Source organism: Lissotriton helveticus, chromosome 9 (genome assembly GCF_964261635.1).
Source record: "Lissotriton helveticus chromosome 9, aLisHel1.1, whole genome shotgun sequence".
Classification (NCBI taxonomy): domain Eukaryota; kingdom Metazoa; phylum Chordata; class Amphibia; order Caudata; family Salamandridae; genus Lissotriton; species Lissotriton helveticus.
This window is the reverse complement of record NC_136070.1, coordinates 1,093,983,586-1,093,998,344: the sequence shown is the minus strand read 5'-3', so window position 1 is coordinate 1,093,998,344 and position 14,759 is coordinate 1,093,983,586. Positions and strand designations below refer to the sequence as shown.

Here is a 14,759-nt window from a genome sequence, read left to right as displayed (position 1 = left end):
TATTTAATATAAACTTAGAAATAATTATTAAAAAAATATAATTTTAATAAATAATTTATATAATTAAAAAAATTATATCACCAAAAATTACACACACACACATATATATATATATATATATATATATATATATATATATATATATATATATATATATATATTTAAACATATTATTAAATAAACATATATAACATTTTAGAAAATGTTTAAAATTTATTGTTACAACTATAGTGAGTTCAACATTAGCAAAAGTGTTGGATAGCGTAGAGGTAAAATTTACTACTCCCACTCCAGTGGGTGCAACAGTAGGGAAAGCGCTGGATAGCGTAGAGGTTAAAATTACTATTCCCACTCCAGGGATGTATGACGTTACAACGCATACTTTTACAACGCCTACCATTACAACAAAACTTTTACAACGCAAAAACTTTTACAACGCATACATTTACAACGCAAGATTTTACAACGCATATACCTTTACAACGCATACCATTACAACATAAGTATTGGTAAGTATATAATAATTTTTTGAATATAAATTAATAAAAAATATTATAATATAATTTAATATAATTTAATTTTATTAAATAAATGTAATTTAAATGTAATTTTACTTTATTTTTACAAAGTACCCCTGTACCCCAAAAACCCAAAACTGACCCTGAACCCTAAAAATACCCCTTTACCCATAAACTGAAAACTGACCCTGAACCCTAAAAATACCCCTTTACCCGAAAACTGAAAACTGACCCTGAACCCTAAAAATACCCCTTTACCCAAAAACTGAAAACTGACCCTGAACCCTAAAAATACCCCTTTACCTACAAACTGAAAACTGACCCTGAACCCTAAAAATACCCCTTTACCCCAAAAACTGAAAACTGACCCTGAACCCTAAAAATACCCCTTTACCCAAAAACTGAAAACTGACCCTGAACCCTAAAAATACCCCTTTACCTACAAACTGAAAACTGACCCTGAACCCTAAAAATACCCCTTTACCCCAAAAACTGAAAACTGACCCTGAACCCTAAAAATACCCCTTTACCCAAAAACTGAAAACTGACCCTGAACCCTAAAAATACCCCTTTACCTACAAACTGAAAACTGACCCTGAACCCTAAAAATACCCCTTTACCCCAAAAACTGAAAACTGACCCTGAACCCTAAAAATACCCCTTTACCCAAAAACTGAAAACTGACCCTGAACCCTAAAAATACCCCTTTACCCAAAAACTGAAAACTGACCCTGAACCCTAAAAATACCCCTTTACCCAAAAACTGAAAACTGACCCTGAACCCTAAAAATACCCCTTTACCTACAAACTGAAAACTGACCCTGAACCCTAAAAATACCCCTTTACCCCAAAAACTGAAAACTGACCCTGAACCCTAAAAATACCCCTTTACCCAAAAACTGAAAACTGACCCTGAACCCTAAAAATACCCCTTTACCCAAAAACTGACAACTGACCCTGAACCCTAAAATTAAAATATTTATCAATTAATCAATTATAATTAATTACCAATAATATTTTAATTAATTACCAATTAATAATTAATTAACAATTAATTTTTTAAAAATATCAATAAATAAATTAACATATTTAATTAATTATAATTAAATTACTTCCCACCCTATTCCCCTATAAACCCACAACCCGCTACAGAAAATAAATTACTAAAATTAAAATATTTATCAATTAATCAATTATAATTAATTACCAATTATATTTTAATTAATTACCAATTAATAATTAATTAACAATTAATTCTAAATTATTATCAATAAATAAATTAACATATTTAATTAATTATAATTAAATTACTTCCCACCCTATTCCCCTATAAACCCACAACCCGCTACAGAAAATAAATTACTAAAATTAAAATATTTATCAATTAATCAATTATAATTAATTACCAATTATATTTTAATTAATTACCAATTAATAATTAATTAACAATTAATTCTAAATATATATCAATAAATAAATTAACATATTTAATTAATTAGAATTAAATTACTTCCCACCCTATTCCCCTATAAACCCACAACCCGCTACAGACTTATATTACACAAAAAATAAAAATTATTATTAACTTACCTTAAATTCGATATTTTTGTTGTCTATATTATGTCTAGTCGATATTATGTCCATTCTATATTTTTGATTCGATATTATGTCCATTCTATTCGATATTAATTTTCTCTAGTCGATATTTTTGTTGTCTATATTATGTCTAGTCGATATTATGTCCATTCTATATTTTTTACTCGATATTCTGTCCAGTCGAAATAATTGACTCGATATTATGACTGTACACCGTTCCTGCACAGAGAGGCATGTATGCCACACCATGCAGGAAGGTGCAGTCGGCGCTCTGAGAGCAGCGGTCTTCCTGTTAGGCTCTTTTATAAGCCTGGAAGGCCGCCGCTCTCAGACTGCCGCAGGACCGCCTGCGAGACCAGGAAAAAACTCCTGATCTGGCTGGCGGTCTCAACGCAGTATGGGGGTCCCACAGTGGAACTGCCAAACTCATAATCAGGCCCTAAGTGATTGAAGACAATAATACTGATGAGCCTAACTGGACTTTTGTGTTATAGTATACCACTGCTAAACTTTGTCAAGAGAAGATAAAAGATAGCTGATATAACACAATATTCAGATATAGTAAAAAAAAAGGAACAGTTTAAGTGTCATCTGAATAACACGAGACACGGTTTGATCAGGTTAGATCCACTAGAAAAGAGTTCAAAGAAGTATCTCCAGCTCCAGAAAAAGGTCGGTGTTGGGTTTGGGGCAGTCTGATTCTCAATGCTTTTAGCTACAAAAACGTTCCTGCTTCTAGGTCCACTTTGCCCACATGATACCTTTAATTGATTGTCAAGAGATAGAGGCCTATTCAGGATTTCATAGGTTAGACATCTGAATTGAAAGTGTATTCATGCTTCAGTGCATAAGTGATTTAAACTTGAAAGGGTAGAGGTAAGGTGTACAACATATTTAAATGAAGATAAGAATATGACAAAACAGCTTTGAGAAGATGTAACAAGATTTGAGTTACCCAGCAAGCATGGACAGCAGTTTTAGCTGGGTAGTCAACAGCAAGAGTTTGTTTTTATTTTGGAGTCCGTGGAAGAGAGTGCATGCTCTTTGGGTGTTCTATAAACTTCCTAACATATGCCCAATTGCATGAACATGATATGTCCCAGATTTTCTGCTTACACCAATGGAGAATCAGTAAGAAATATTGTCTTGGTATGGGCTAGGTATCCTATTTACCTAGTTTAAAATATTTCATTGAAAAGAAAACATTGAGGGCTTGGAAAATTTGATACTGCTTTTGTAATTGCTTAGTACCTTGTTGGCTTTCCGCAAAGGGTTGCTTTCTACAATAGATATGAATTGATGCGGTGAAGCTGGTAGTAGCTAGCCTACGTAGTTCGTTTTAAAATTGAAATAAGTGCTCTGTATCACAATGTGTATGCGTGGGTTGAATCATTTCTCAGTTTTGAAGAGCTGGGTGGCTTTAGGTTTATTAATTCTTAATTGATGTTTAGTGAAGAGTACATATAACAGGCATCATTATATACCTGTGAGAGAGCGGTCAAAAGTTGAAGTGTCACTTAGTGTAGTGTGGCTTCTTAATTTCATTAAGTGGAGCAAACATAGCAGATGTGAGTGCATTCATGTGGGTAGTCACAGGGCAAGGTTATGCTTTTTGCAATGCAATTTGTATGGGTGAGTTTGTATCTGTATGTTGTCAAATTTGAGAACAGTACAAAGGAAACAATTGATGGACGGAATGCTGAACAATGCAAACATTCTACCCCAGTCACAAGGGTCTGGGTTTAGTCCATCATTCTTTTACTCACCACACCATCCCAGTTTGGACCCAGCCATATGCAAATCATTCTTGACCCTGTTCCTTGTGGGAACAGTCCAGCCCAAACTGCCAAGCCAGGTCCGCCGTGGACCGGGAACAAGCATCCTGGGACTGGTTTCAGGGCATCACACTTCATCAGCCAGGCTAGCTTGAATCCAGTGGTGTAGTGAGCACGGGACCCACGTCTGGGCATACCCGTCCCGCTTAGGGCGACATATGCAAAAGAAACAATTGATGGACGGAATGCTGGACAATGCAAACATTCACCCCCAGTCACAAGGATCTGGGTTTAATCCACCATTCTTTTGCTCACCACACCACCCCAGTTTGGACGCAGCCATATGCCAATCAGTCTTGACCCTGTTCCTTGTGGGAACAGTCCAGCCCGAACTGCCAAGCCAGGTCCTCCCTGGACCGGAAACAGGCATCCTGGGAACGGTTTTAGGACATCACCCTTCATCAGCCAGGCTAGCTTGAATCCAGTGGTGTAGTGAGCATGGGACCCACGTCTGGGCATACCCTTCCCACTTAGGGCGACATATGCAAAAGAAACAATTGATGGACAGAATGCTGGACAATGCAAACATTCACCCTCATTCATAAGGATCTGGGTTTAATCCATCATTCTTTTGCTCACCACACCATCCCAGTTTGGACCCAGCCATATGCAAATCAGTCTTGACTCTGTTCCTTGTGGGAAAATGTCCAGCCCGAACAGCCAAGCCAGGTCCTCCCTGGACCGGAAGCAAGCGTCCTGGGATAGGTTTCAGGGCATCACCCTTCACCCATCCCACTCACCCCGAGTGGGACGGGTATGCCAGACTTGGGTCCCGTGCGCTCCATGCCACTGGAGTCAAGCTATCCTGGCTGATGGGGGCTGAAAGCCCGAAACCGGTCCTAGGATGCTTGTTTCTAGTCCAGGGAGGACCTTGCCTGGCAGTTCCGGCTGGACTGTTCCCATTGGGCGCAGGGTCAAGACTGATTTGCATATGCTGGGTCCAAACTGAAATGGCATGGTGAGCAAAAAAACAATGGATTTAGGCCCAGATCTCTGTACAGGGGTGAATGTATGACATTGTTCTGCATTCTGTCCATCAATTGTTCTTTTTGGATTTGAGAACAGGACACTTACTGAATATCTGGAGAGACTGTGTAGGGAAGATTGATTAGACATTCATATTAGTATAATGTTGAAGGGAATGTGAGTGAATGAGTGAAGGAAGAACTCTTCAATCATAAATTAACCAACAACCATTAAGAATATATCTGTTTAATTACAATGACATTAGTTGCACTTGTTGTTTCTGGTGAAATTGTTTTTTTGGTATAACAAAAATTATAATAATAATAATAACAACTACAATATTATTATTAATACTAACAATAGCAATATCAACAATACTTTTTCTCGAGAGCATCATTGAAATTATGAGTACCTTGTCTATAATACCCAAAAGCCTTGTTGCTGTTCCACTTTTATGTTATTGAACACAACATGGTTATCCATGGTTTATGCACAGTCAACTGAGAAAAAACATGTTTTAGCATTGTTTTTGATACTCGTATTTGGGCAGGGTTCTAGTTATTCCTCTGTCACCTTTAAGACTCCCTCCTTGTCCATGTTTTTTCTGCAGGGAAGGAAAAGAAAAGAGAGATCACTGTGCCCAGTGTGCTTCTTTCTCGCTCAGATCAGGCATTTTCCAAAAATTATCCAGCTAGTGTTTATTAAATAGAAAATTACTAACATTCACATATACTTAGTTTTTGATATTTTACAAAAATTATAAAAAAAGAAAAAAAGAAATGGGGTCCCACAACAGGATTTAAATTAGGGTCAGCTAGCATGTCCAGAAGTAGCAACTTAACGTACATTTTTTATAGTTTTTTATACCATATAATGCGGCATTGAGTCCACTTGTTGTTCCATCCATTTTGAACCCTCCGCCTCCGTGTCTTCAATATCACATGGATTACATTAAGTGAATTTGTTCTATATTCATACACAATCCATCTATGACCTGTCTATTGGAATAAAAGAGTTCTCTGCAAAATAAAATATCATACATGTTTATACGAGTCAACTACTTTGCCCATGTTGGGAACTCATTGAATCGAAAAATACTATGAATGAACATACATGTGAAGACATTATTCTACAGACTGGTAATTATATCATAAATTTATGTCACAATTATTGCATTTTGTAGCCAACCAGAGAAAAGGGGAGAAAAGAACATGTATCAATATGTCATCAGTCAAAGGCTCGGAAGAAAAACGTATAAAGAGCAATACGCTTTTATCTATAAGTAAGTAAAAGTCTCTTATTGTTTTCACTCCAATTCACCATTAAAGTATATATAATGTTTGACATACCAAAATTTGGCTATAGGTGCAGCTGATTGGTAATTCCAAACTGGTAAACTGGATATAGTCCATATAATGAAGGTATCAATGTACTTAAGTAATGATTTAATAACAAGGAACTTAAAAACATTGTGTGTTTCAATGTCTCATTTAAATATGATTTAAATAATTATTAGGTTTTATTACTTTTTTGTGTAAATAATGGTGTGGCTTTTATGGATCATGATGTTAATAATTGGTTGGTATTATTTGAAAATATCTTTAAATTTCATAAACATATACAATTTAAGTAAATCCATATATTATGTTTGTGCTAGAGATATGTTTTGTTGATGTACAGAGATGATTTTGGTACTAATGATAATGGCAGGAATATCTATAAAGACTCGGATGAGCAAAGAAAATACTCAATGGTTCGCTTGAAGAAACATTTTGATATGACTAGAAAGAATGACTTTAGGAATATTAAGATCAATTATTCAATACATGTTAGCTTCTGGTGTACATTGTTATTTTTACTTTTTTTATTAAGGGATATGCTTTGTTAAAGCTAGTTGTAATCCTAGAGAACAGGCACACCACCACCTTTTAGGTTAAATGTTTGTAACAAAATATTTTATGCTTTAAAATGTTTAAAAAAAATTGTTTGGAAAGTGTATTGTCAGTGTTTCTTGCAAATTTGTAATGGCAATGATTATTGCAATAAATAAATAAGGACATTTTCCGATGTCGTTAGGAAGGCCTCAAAATCGGATTTGGTTTTCCCAGATCCGATTTGTAGCCTTTGTTTCCGACCGAATCAAACACAGGTCCGAACGACCAAGTACGATGCGACGATCGCGTACGCGTCGACTGAATCGTTTCGGAGACCTGAACCTGTCCGTACGACTCATTCGAAGCTGAATCGTGCCGCGCGATGGAGCCGAATTCCGACGGAGCGAGTATGATGCACGATTCAGCTAGTCGCTTCGTCTCGGTCTCAGCGAGATGAAGCGGCTGTCGGAATCGTACTTCGGGGGGCCGTAGCAGGCCCCCCTTCACCTGGGGCCCTCCGAATCTGTCACGGGGGTGTGCCCATGGGTCCCACCAATCCAGACATTCAAAGTGTGGGGGGCATCATGGGGTGCCCGCCACAAGATGTACACTTTTCCCCACCCAGCCCTTTTTGCTATGGAAGCCATTGTGCGCATCTGTACACAGGCTCCCATAGAGTTCAATACAGGGTCTCATAGAGTTCAATGGGAGTCCGAGCGAACCGAGTCCGTAAGCATACGGCTGCATCGTACTCATTCATTCGGATTCCTGGAGTATGTTTCGCTCGGAAATCCCTCCGGATCAGAGTCGTACGGAGGGCTTTCCTAACGAGATTGGAATCGGGCCCTATGTGTAAATATTTCATTTAAAACTTAGAGCCTGGACTTCAAAGAATATCCGCCTACAGTAAGGTATTTGGTTGTTGTAATATTTACTGTGTATGCTAGAATGTAACATAAGTGTGTGTTAGAGCTTCACTATTTTCTGTATGCTGCAGGTGCCAGATGGTTACAGTGAAAGCCGTGTATCAGTACCCTGATGACAAAATTGATGATGTGGATGCCTTCTCCAGAGAGCCTTTTGTAGTCTGGTTCGAGGCTCCAAACACTGGTAAGATGCCCATCTCCTCTGAATGCCAAATCTGTTCAGTTCCTAGGTTGGTGGAGGGTAGACGATACCAATGAGATGATCCAATAAACTCCATTGTTAACTCCATGGTTGAATTACCCATGTTGCAAAATGGGTAGGGTGTTCCTCAGAGAAGCACTAATTCCAAGTGCTAGAGCTACCAATCACAAATATGTTGGAAAGGATGAGGAATCCATATCAAAGAACACACTGCAACTGAACGATCACCAATGTCAAAGGAAACTGGGCCTGCTGGACTGCAATTACTACCATAACAATTTCACAGTTAAAAGGTAAAAACTTTGACCAGGAAAATCCACAACTTCAGGTTGAGTGTCTCCGCTTACAGGCTGACTTTACAGTCAGTCTCTAAGAGCTTGTCAGATTTCCAAAATGACCCTTTGACAATTGTCAAGATTCCACTGTACCCATTGATTTCAATTGGCATTTAAATCAAGGATACAATTGAATTCGTGGCCAGGAAGGTTGTGCTGCCTCTTTAACTCCTTATACAGGCCACCAGTGACTATTTGACTATTGAGCCTAAGAATGTGTTCAGAGTTATGATACTGTCACCGAGTGTTATTGTGCTACAGTGTTATTGTGCTACTTTCAATACAACCACTTCATATCCAGATGTCAATGTATACCTTCCAATGACAAAAATGAATCTCTTGATATCTATTTACTACTTATTCCCAACACATGATGCTGCTCTTGTACAAGATATGCATGTGTTGCTCACTTGCCTGGGGAATTGTACAGGGATAATACTGACAGTGCTGTAATATCATCCACAGATGTAATTATGTTTTGTGTGTGCCATCAAACTAAGGGCTCCATGCATCCCGTGCTACAAATTGCCCACTATGTTACATCAGACTTTATATACCTCAATAGACTGAGACCTGGGATAAATGCAATAGGAATGTATGTAGAAATGTGTCTGCTGACTGGGTCTCTATAATGTGAATGAGAGCCCTGATGTCTGACGTATGATCGGTCCAATCAGACGAGGTCACTTACGTATAATTGCCTGTGATTATGATATTGGAATAACTTTTTATTTGAGCATGGTGTCCTTTCAATACTGATTATAAATCACATGACTTATAATGAACTTGGATGGAACACACTCAAGGTCTGAAGGGAATGTGAAGATCAAAGTGAAGGGAGATGTTTATACAGTCTGAGAAATAAGAGGCCATTGCAGATTGCTTACCTAGATAATTTGACGTACCTGTGAGGTTTATGACTTTTTAGCAATGTATTACGGACATTTACTGTAAAATACACTGTTAGGCAGAATATTTTCAAAGATTTTTTTGGGTGGAGAATCATTCCTCTTTCCCATAACACCAGTTTCTGGAGTTGGGCTCAATCGGAATACGGGAGGAATTTGGATATGTTTGAATAATTTGGATATTTTATGAGGACCCCTATAGAATTGTCTATAAAAAGTAAAGTAGGGCTTTTTAGCCAGTGTCATTGACATGGTTTCTTTAAAGTTAAGAAATTGCCCCCCTTCTCAAAACATTTCTCATCATGATCAATCTCCTTTCTCCTCTTATACATGCTTTCCACATCTCCGTTCTGACATTTGGTATATTTACTCTCACGAGGTGTCCCTGCTTCGTACACCCGACTGCCTTCCAGGTGCTCCTTATTCATGCTATTGATATACTTTACTAGCACAATTTTGATACAAATATATTTTTATTAGGGCAGCATGTGTGTGTAGTCACATGGTGGTTCATTGTTTCTGTTGGTGGTGAAGTTAAGCATGCTTTTCATGGATATATTTTTTATAAATTTAGTTTACTTTAGTAGTTTGGGGATACTATTGTTCCACTATTTTGAATATTATCACATCCTGTCCGATTTGAGTCAACCATCTTCACAACTATATAAGTCAGTGTTCTTGAATTGCAGTCCATGGCCATCCTCTTCCCCATCACTGAATGATATTTTATTGTTTGGCTATTGAAAACCATTACATAAAACCAAAATACAAAATCACGGCATTACAAAAGTTAAAATCAAAATACATTTTATCTAGTTGCTCCATAGGTCCCGAAAATTCCGGATGAAAGGGTTCATGGGCCCACAGGAGACTCTATAGCCCGACTAGTAGAAATCATCAGCATTGCCCGTGCTTGAAAGATGAATTTTCCGAAAGCCGCCATGTGCTTTACAGTGGATAGAGTATAAAGATAGCTAAGAACCTCCTTTGCAGTGCGTGTCCCAGATTGTCTTAGTAATGGCCTAAGATAAAGACTACGGGCCAAATGCAGGGCCGGGCAGCAGAAAAGGAGGTGGGACAAAGACTCGCGTTTATACATGCAAAGCCTGCATTCCCGGGCTCTTGGGCTTGCCTGACCACCAGGATATAGTTCATTTAGGGGCAATGGGTGGAGTCTGTACGCCAAGATCTTGTGAAGGGCGGTGCGGCCCACGGCCTGCGTGAGATGAGGTTTAGCGATGTGCAAAATGTGCGGGAGACACAAAGTCTCATGCAAGCCTTTTCTTCCAAGCGACTCCAGATCCAGTTCCCGTGACCTCGCACGCACTTGTTTTTTAATTGCGTTTTTGATGGCAGAGTATTTGACGTGTTCAGGGTTCCATGAGTCCGTAGCAAGATTGAGCTGGTCCTTAGCCGCTTCGAAGGTGGCCGACCAGGGGTTCCCTGGCTCATTGAAGATACCTTTCAAAACTGCCTTTAGTGTGTTCTCCTGAGCCGCCATTGTTAAAAAGTAATACTTACTTAGGGCGGCCAGCTCTTCTAGATTTTGCTGTTTAAGTGAGAACTCCAGGTGAACGAGGGTGTTTCTGGTGCACCTTGGAAGATGGAAAAGTTTCTTATATGCTCTGCAGTGAATTTTTTCTAATTCATTGCTTAGTTTGCCCGGAAATGCCTGTAGAGCATAATTGAGTGCCGGCATGAGCTTAGCTTTAAGAACTCTGTTGATGGCTGTGGTGGACAGGCTGTATAAAGAGATTTGCAGCTTACAAATGGCGTAGGTGATGGACTTGCCTTTAGCCTGAATTGACTTAAGATGGCCACTTGCATGTCCTGATTCCTGGAAGCAAATGCCCAAGTAGGTGTACCGCTGCGTGCTTTCCAGAAGGAGGTTGCCTAACCTCCATTTTAAAGATTTCTTCCTTGGGTAGTGTCCAAACATAATTACTTTAGACTTGGTTGGGTTTGCTACAAGCCTGTTACTGTCATTATATGCAGCGAGTGCCGTCAACGCCTTTTGTAGCCCCACTCTCGTGTGGTCCAAAAGGACCAAGTCATCAGCATACTGCATAAAGTGGATTTTAAATCCACCGATCTTTGGAGTTGCCAGGGCGGCCCCAGTCAATGCCTTCTCCATGTCTGCTGTATATAGGTTGAATAATAATGGGGCTAGCACACACCCTTGTTTAAGGACTCTGTCTGTGTTGATCTTAACGGATGCGTGGTCCCTCGAAAGTTTGATTCGCACCCATGTTTTTTGATAAAGGGACTGTATCGCTCTTACCAAGACCGGGTTGATGTTCCATTGGACCAACTTGTGCCACAGAATTGCGCGGTCTACCCCATCAAACGCCGCTGAATAGTCAATAAAGCAGGCGAAGAGGGGGAGGCTTTTACTAGACCGTGCGCAATGTGCCAGGAAAGATAGAGCAATGATGTTGTCAACCGTGGCAGACCCAGGTCTGAATCTGGTTTGGCAGAACGGAAGGATGCCTTCAGCGCTGGTCCAGTCTACGAGGTCCCTCAAGATGGCACTAGCATACGCTTTTCCCTCAATATCCAACAAGGCGATCATCCGGTAGTTGGAAGGTTCAGATTTTGGGCCTATTTATGGATAGGCTGTAAAAGCGAGCCTCTCCATGAATCTGGTACTTCCCCCTGGAGCCAGCATTCAGAGTACAGGTAGGTCAGATTTTTGGACCAAAAATAAATGTTTGCCTTGAATAAGTGACCGGGAAGGCCATTGGGCCCTGGAGCAGCGTTTTGCCTGATGTTTTTTATGATGTTGACAACAAGCGATTTTCCAGGTGGAGCCATCTTCTCAACGAACAGATCTAAGTTGTCTCCAGCAGTGGATGCTTCATTTTGCATGTGGGCCGGACCAGCATTAGTGTAAAGTGCTCTTACATGCGCGACCCCGATCGAGGCTTCAAGGGAGTTTTCTCTGTGGTTTGGGCCGCGGCCCAAGGTACATATATACTTCCAAAACTCCTGTGACTTTCCTGGGCTGAGCAAATCAAAAATTATTAGCTATTGTGCATCGCAATGTGCACGTTTTGCTACCCAAACCTTCTTTGCATGGCTTTTTTTAGCTTCTTGTAAACGTTTCTTGTTTAGGGCAGTCCCAATTTTGTGGGCGAGTTTGTATTGCTTATTTAGTTTTTTGGCGCTTATTTTGATTTCAGTATTATGACCATATGTGGGTAAAAGGCGCCTTTGTGATGTACTATTCACACTCCCGCGAAGAATCCCCGCCAGAGTCTCTGTTGTGGAATTCCAGAATTCTATGGTGCCCTTTTTTTGTTCGCTCGGTGGCCAACCTGTCCACTGATTAACCCAGCTGTTAAATCCAGTAATTGCGTTCTGTTCCCATTTAATCCTTCTGGGCAACCTTATGAGTTCTTCTCCATCGGCTTCTCCGATGGGTTCAAGCTTATGGCGATGATCCGCTATGAGGTTCAAAATAACGATTAGTGCAGCATGATCGCTATCACTGCGTGAGTGCACTGAAAAATTTGACATTAGAAGTTGGAGTTTGCCACTTAAGATTATATAGTCGACCATAGTTTGGTTGTTAAATATGGGGCCGACAGTCAGCCCGGGGCTGTTCTTTAGGAGGACTGAGTGCGTTGTCTCCAAGTTGTAGGATTTTAGTAGGGCATTCAGGGCGTTAGTGGTCCCGGCCTGGAGCCTGCGTGTGGTTGTAATCCCGATATTGTGAATGTTAAAATCACCAAGAATGATGCATTCAAGGCACGCGAATTGCAGCAGTAATCGCTCGATGTGGCGTATCAACGTAGCCGTGTTAGATATGAGCCCTTGAGGGTTATGATAAAGATTAATTAATAATAGTGAAAAATTACTGTTTGTTAGCCGACAGCGTTTCAAAATGCCTGCCTGAATGGTGTCCGGCAGGTTGGATATTTCTCCGAATTCCAGATTGAGTGCATGTTTTATATAGACGCATATCCCACCAGAGGGTCTTCCGAAAATGTTAGACTTTTTTGCGGGTTTTCCATACTCAGCGTATCCTCTCAAAGAGAGGGGGTGGATTTGCCAAGTTTCTTGTGTGCAGATTATGTCTGCTTCCTCCATAAATGACACCGCAGATTGATAAAGAAGCAACCTCCTGAGCCCAGCAACATTCCCAGACATGATTTTCAAACTCATCGGAGACCATTCCTTCTCTGGGGGCTTTAAGTGCGTATTTGTCGCGTCTCAATAGATGTAGCCTCAGGGTTTAAAATGAGGACCATTAGGTCTTGGAATTTAAAGCGAGCGGCAGCCAGGACCAGTCTTTAATCGCGGGTCCCAGTGTTGCGCATGTGCGTGTGCCCTGGGTTGGATTCGTGGTTATCTTTATGGGGGTTCTGATGAATTGACCAGCGTTTGTGCCACCTTTTGACCACTGGAGGGTAGGAGCCATTTTTGGCGCGTGTGAGAAGGGCGCGTGCGAACGTGGTGGCTCTCCAACCGGTTGAACCATGTTTCCCATCTGGGGATTTGCAAACTGTGTTTTTAATATGAGGGGATATTTTTGAGAGTGCTTGGGTTTTATCTTTATTCCCCAGCTTTCCAGTATCCTATGCTGGCTTTTCAAGGCCTCTGCCATGGCCGAGCTCGTGAAGGTTAGCTCCGTCGTTTCATTTTTCTCTTCCGCATCTGGTGGTAGGAAGGCGATGGTTTCAATGTCAGTAGTTTTTATTCCCTCCAACCCTGGGATGTTAGCGCAGAGAGTCAGAAGATTGCTGCGATTGAGAACGTCCCACCTCCCCTGCGAGACATATTCTGGATACAGCCTAATTTCCCGATCCTGGGATAGGGCATTATTTATATAACCAACGGGGACCGCGACCTGACCACCTGTTTGTAATACTTGTGGGATGCCAGATGAGAGGGCGATTGCCGGCCCTTTTGGCCCCGTAGCTCGTTGAGGGGCCACCAGGAGTGGAAAGCTAGGAAGACTGTTGTTAAGCGAGATGTTTTCAATATCCTTGGTCTCTAAGACGGCCCATGGCCTTTGAATCGCAACATGCGTCGTCAGCGTTGATGGGACAGCGACCAAAAGATGTTTTAAGCCGGCATCATGTTCATTGGAACAAGTTTGGGTCGCTTCCGTGGCATTTTGACCTTGCAGATCGTTTACTAGGCATGTAGGTGGAGCTAATGGGACTGGCCGGGGCGCCACCTGGTGGGCAACCGGCCCTGGGTTTGTTACTGTGTCAGTCAGGTAAAGAACTTCATGCTTTCGTTCCGGGCTTTCTGATGTAATGAGAGTGGCATCTGATTGAATCATTTCCGGTGTATCTGTATGGCCTTGCGTCTGATTGCCGGGACATAGCCATTCCCGTATGGATTTATTCTTGTTCGCTTTGTTCAATTTTTTCTTATTTTTTCTCGATAGATTCTTTTGAAAGTCTAAGCTAGATGATATAGGTGTCTTCTCCCGATTGTGGGTATTTGTTACGGTCAATAAGACCTCTGCGGAATTTGCGTCAGTCACCAATGGGAGACCCGCCCTGGCAGATTTGTTTTCATTATTTTCTTTGCAAGTTTCTGTTCTGTCCGATGATGAAATTTGTATTGTGCCTTCTTTGTTAGA

General features: G+C 40.5%; 1 protein-coding gene across 1 annotated transcript in view; it reads left to right on the top strand.

Moving 5' to 3' along the window:
* DNASE1L3 (deoxyribonuclease 1L3) overlaps positions 1 to 14,759 on the top strand; it is a 141,371-nt gene that overhangs the window by 63,334 nt on the left and 63,278 nt on the right. The window contains exons 3-4 of the mRNA XM_078661491.1: positions 6,099 to 6,197; positions 7,787 to 7,899. Of these exons, the coding sequence (XP_078517617.1) occupies positions 6,099 to 6,197; positions 7,787 to 7,899 (212 nt within the window). The remainder of the gene's footprint in view (positions 1 to 6,098; positions 6,198 to 7,786; positions 7,900 to 14,759) is intronic.